This window comes from Borostomias antarcticus (assembly GCF_949987555.1).
Source record: "Borostomias antarcticus genome assembly, chromosome: 14".
Taxonomy (NCBI): domain Eukaryota; kingdom Metazoa; phylum Chordata; class Actinopteri; order Stomiiformes; family Stomiidae; genus Borostomias; species Borostomias antarcticus.
In genome coordinates, this window is record NC_140247.1 from 24,238,410 (window position 1) to 24,243,409 (window position 5,000).

Genomic DNA, 5,000 nt, shown 5'->3' on the forward strand with positions numbered 1-5,000 from the left:
TAAATAATGCTTATCTGATCTAAACCAAATCCTTCATGGACCTTGACTCTTGTTTGGGTAAGAAAGTCAGGGTGAAAATCCAGACTTGGTTTCAACTTCCATACAATTCCAGTGTATGACATCATATATCTTGACCAATCACTTGACCTATGGAGCACGATCATATCATGTTGCATGTTTTTGCATAGCATCTTCGGTGCTTGAAGGGTACTGTATGTTTGATTTGGCCACCACCAGCCACATGCTCTCCATACACACTGTGTGGTTCCTGTTATGAAATACCAGAGACAGGTGGAGAGCGCTCTCTCCTGGCAAAAACAACCACTCTTATAAACAAAGAAAGACATGTTTTTCTTCCTTCACGGCTGGAGCGAGTTGGCGTCGATAATCTGCTGGAGGACGCCGTCCACGTCGTCTCCGTCCAGACTGATGCCCTGCAGGTCCACGTGGGGCAAGATGGCCGACAGAAGCGCCACGACGTTCCCCCGGAGACTGTGCAGCTCGTCCTGCAGAGCGCTGTACGTAAACACGGGGACAAAGAACACGGTGCTTTAGAACCCTGTGGACGGGACAGGACGCTGGGGAACGCAGAACCCTCTGGGCAGAGGAAAGGGAGGTAGAGGACTGGAGAAAAGACACAGACACTTACTATAAATAGAACAGGGGGAGAAGAGATGTTAGATTGGACACTTGTCTTGCTGTGAATGTTTGTGTGTGTGTGTGTGTGTGTAAGGCGGGATTCATAGTCGACGCAAACTACATAAGCGCTAGCAACGCAAGCTTCGCAAGGCCACGCAAGGTCTCGTTGCGTCCTTGCGTGTGTCATGCCGAAATTTGTCACTTGACGCAAGCAATAGTGCAATTCCTTCCGTTTCCACAAAACAAAACACAGAACACAAGCTCTCGAGTCATGTTGGAGCTTGCGTTCACAACGTAGCTTGCGTTGTTTGCGTCGACTATGAATCAGGCCTTAGAGAAAGAGTGTGTGTGTATATATAGTTGTGTGTACGTGTTTCTATGTTTGTGTGTGTGTGTGTGTGTATGTGTGTGTGGTTGTGTGTGTGTGGTTGTTTGTGTGTGTGTGTGTGTGTGTGTGTGCTCTTAGTGTCTCTAACTGCTCTTGTTAAGGTCTTCAATTACATCCATTTAAACACAGACAATGGAAGAATTTCAGTCTTAGTATTAGGCTACTGAATCTCAGCGATGCATTCGACACGGTTGACCACAACATATTACTAGGCCGACTGGAAAACTGGCTGGGAATTTCTGAAACAGTGCTAGACTGGTTTGAATCCTACTTGAAGGACAGGGACTCATTTGTGTCTATTTGTGCGGATCTGAGCGGACAAAAATGACCTGTGGAGTTCCCCAAGGCTCCATTCTGGGGCCTCTTCTGTTCAAATGCTCCCACTAGCTCAAATTATGGAAAAAAAACAAAATATGTAGCTACGCAGATGACACACAAATGTATATCACCATATCACCAGGGGACTATAATCCCATACAAGCACTGGGTAAGTGCATTGAACAAATCAACAATTGGATGTGCCAGAACATTCTTCAACTAAACGAAAATAAAACTGAAGTAATTGTCTTTGGAGCCAAAGAAGAACGATTAAAAGTCAGCACTCAGCTTCAATCAGTAATGCTAAAAACCACAAATGATGGTGTAGTCACCAACTGTGGTGTAGAAGGCACAGGCCTGCTTTCTGTCCCCAGAGTTAAAACAAAACATGAAGCAGTGTTCAATTTTTATGCTCCACATATCTGGAACAAACTTCCAGAAAACTGCAGGTCTGCTACAACTCTCAGTTCTTTTAAATCAAGACTGAAGACTTTTGCCGCTGCTTTTTATTAAATCAAATAATTGTTCATTCATACACTGCACTGTAACTCTCATTCCTGTACTCAATTTTTCCTGCATTTTGTTTTAAATGTCCTTTTTTTTAAATTTAGTTTTAAATATGACCTTTTATGCGTTTCTTGCACTTTGTCTTGATGCTTTTAATGTCTCATGTAAAGCACTTTGAATTGCCTTGTTGATGAAATGTGCTATACAAATAAACTTGACTTGCCTTGTGTGTGTGTGTGTGTGTGTGTGTGTGTGTGTGTGTGTGTGTGTGTATGTGGTTGCGTGTAAGGTTGTTTGCATGCATCACACACCTGGTCTCCTTGTGACCGCACGCTCCGTTGTCGGCCTGTCTCGTCGTGCTCTGGGTGCCGGCCTTGTCCCTCCGCAGAATTGGGCCCTGCTGTGGCCTCTCCTCCTGCCCAGGAAGACCCCTCTGAGGTAGGGCCTCCTCCCTACCCGGCCCTGGGGCCTCCTCCCTACCCGGCCCTGGGGCCTCCTCCCTACCCGGCCCTGGGGCCTCCTCCCTACCCGGCCCTGGGGCCTCGGCTCCTGAGACCTCCATGCTTTCACGCCACTGCGTGAAAGAGGAGGGGAAGAGTACAGTATTAGTACAGTTACTGTACATAGCTTTTCCAAGCTTCTGCTCACTAACCCTCTAACGCCATCAGCCACACATCAGCTACACATGATTTAGATGATCAAAAGTTTTTGATTCTACGAACGATAAAATCTATGTTGACAAAGCCTACGCTGTATACAATGACATTCATGATAAGGATTCGGATGAGCATGTAATCCTTGGTAGAACATCTGGGGGTTCCTACCTCCGCTTGGCCCGAGTCCGTCTTGGTTGCCGTGGCTACCAGTGTCTCAGCCCCGCCCGTTGGTTTGTGCCCGGCCTCCGTTGCCGTGGCGGCCATGCCCAGCACCCTGCGCAGTCTCTTGGCCTCCTTCTCCAGCACCTCCAGCCTCTGGAGCAGAGCCGCCCGGCCCCCCCTCTCCGGAGACAGTGGTGTGGTCCCCGGCCCCTCCACGCGGCTCAGGGGAGATACCACCACGGTCTGGGCCGGGGGGAGCGAGTGCTGCCAGGCCAGGCTGGACGAGGGCTGGGCGGGGCCGACCCTGGGCGGTCTCTCTACCCTGGGCGTGCTCTCCCCTCTCTCCCTCTCCACCAGGGGCTGGGCGTCACCGGCGTCCTTCGCGGGCTGCTCCTCCCCCCCCGTCTCGTCGGACGCCTGCTGGGGCTCTGCCCTCGGGCGCAGCCTTTTGTAAACTTTGCTGGGCGGCCATTTTGCTTTCCTCTTGTTGCTACACGCGAGACACAGTGAGAGAAACACAGAATGAGCAAGGTAGTGAGTACAGGATGTGTCAGTGCGGGCGTGCGAATGTAGGGCCCCTCTAAGTGTGAACATTTTAATCTCTATACCTGCCTACTGAAGCGTTCTGGCTACAGGATGAGTTTAGACTTGAATTATTCTTTAATTCCCCCTGTCATTGCTCATATTGCTCAATTTATTCTCAAAACATGGGAGAGAAGAATAAATGAGCTAGGCCAAGCTGTCTCGCGATGCCAGACTTTTGAGATCGCCTCTGAAAGTCTGGAGACGTCTCCGTTAAAAAGATAAGATAAGTGGAATTTAAATAATCCCGGGGTTCATTGCTAGAACTGGCTACATCTCCGATAGGGTGAAGGACCGCCTTACTGGAAATTCTGTCAAACAAACTGGAGTGGAGAATCAAATCCCCGCTCCGATCACGGTTGCCAAGTGAGACAGATTTTTCCATCTGCAGCGTACCATCTGCAAGTCGGTGAGAAATGAACCACATCCCACACACTAATAACACCACAGAGCTCAATTAACCACATCCCACACACTAATAACACCACAGAGCTCAATTAACCACATCCCACACACTAATAACACCACAGAGCTTAATTGATCCACAAACACAGATAGGCTTTTCTACCGTAGCACAAAGCCAGCATGCATTAGTCCACTCTAGTTACAGTAGAATGGTCTTTGCCAGGAAAAAACATTCAAAATAGACTAGACTACAATAAAGTTCACTCCATACCGGCAGCATTGACTTGTTAGACTTGACAAACATAAATACAAGCCAGTTGTCGAGCTAGCAAGCTGACGAAAAGAACACTAATGGTGCGTTCGTTTGTGGTCGGAGCTGGCAAGTCGCAAAATACCCACCTCCGACCTGTGTGCATTCGAGCTATATACCATTATATCACAGTTACCTAGTTATATCTATATACCATTATATCACAGTTACCTAGTTATATCTATATACCATTATATCACAGTTACCTAGTTATATCTATATACCATTATATCACAGTTACCTAGTTATATCTATATACCATTATATCACAGTTACCTAGTTATATCTATATACCATTATATCACAGTTACCTAGTTATATCTATATACCATTATATCACAGTTACCTAGTTATATCTATATACCATTATATCACAGTTACCTAGTTATATCTAGTGCATTCGAGCAACTGGGGGCTGAGAAACATATCCGAATTTGCGACGAGGAAGTGCGAGTTCATGAGGTGTTTTATTTAATCATTCCTAGTAGCAAGTCGCAATTTGCCACCTCCCAGTTATAAACGAACGCACCATAATAGTGGTGAACACCACCAGAATAGAGTTCTTCCCCTCCCATCCTCGGTGGGTCTATGAGTGGGGAAACCTCTTTCTATCGGGAGAACACTTTATATCACCCCATAACTCAAGGGAAATACAAGGGTAGACACTTTGTAAAATTATCTTATCAGAAGTACACATTGTCACGACACCAGCTAGCCTAACTAGGGGTGCGTAGCTTCAGTCCGACCACCCAATAATCCGACTACCCATAATTCCGACTACCCAATATTCCGACCATATGTCCCCATCATTTTAGACCCATTGGTCCGACTACCCGTTCGTCCGACTAAAGTGATCCCGGTATTCTGACTGTCAGTAACTCTGACCGCCCGTAAGTCCGACTCCTTGCTGGAATTGTCTGATGGCTGCTGACTGATGTGTCTTCTGAACAGAAATTGTCTCATGTGAATATATCATTGTTTCATGCCTCGAGCGAGCGAGTCTGTCTCCTTATGCGGTTTCCATGAAATGCTA

General features: G+C 47.0%; 1 protein-coding gene across 1 annotated transcript in view; it reads right to left on the reverse strand.

The window, feature by feature from the left end:
- LOC311317584 (MORC family CW-type zinc finger protein 3) overlaps positions 1 to 5,000 on the reverse strand; it is a 21,177-nt gene that overhangs the window by 351 nt on the left and 15,826 nt on the right. The window contains exons 15-17 of the mRNA XM_084448658.1: positions 2,677 to 3,160; positions 2,164 to 2,426; positions 1 to 516 (exon numbers count right to left, since the gene is read on the reverse strand). The exon at positions 1 to 516 is cut by the window's left edge and continues 351 nt beyond it. Of these exons, the coding sequence (XP_084304784.1) occupies positions 360 to 516; positions 2,164 to 2,426; positions 2,677 to 3,160 (904 nt within the window). The 3' untranslated portion in view covers positions 1 to 359. The remainder of the gene's footprint in view (positions 517 to 2,163; positions 2,427 to 2,676; positions 3,161 to 5,000) is intronic.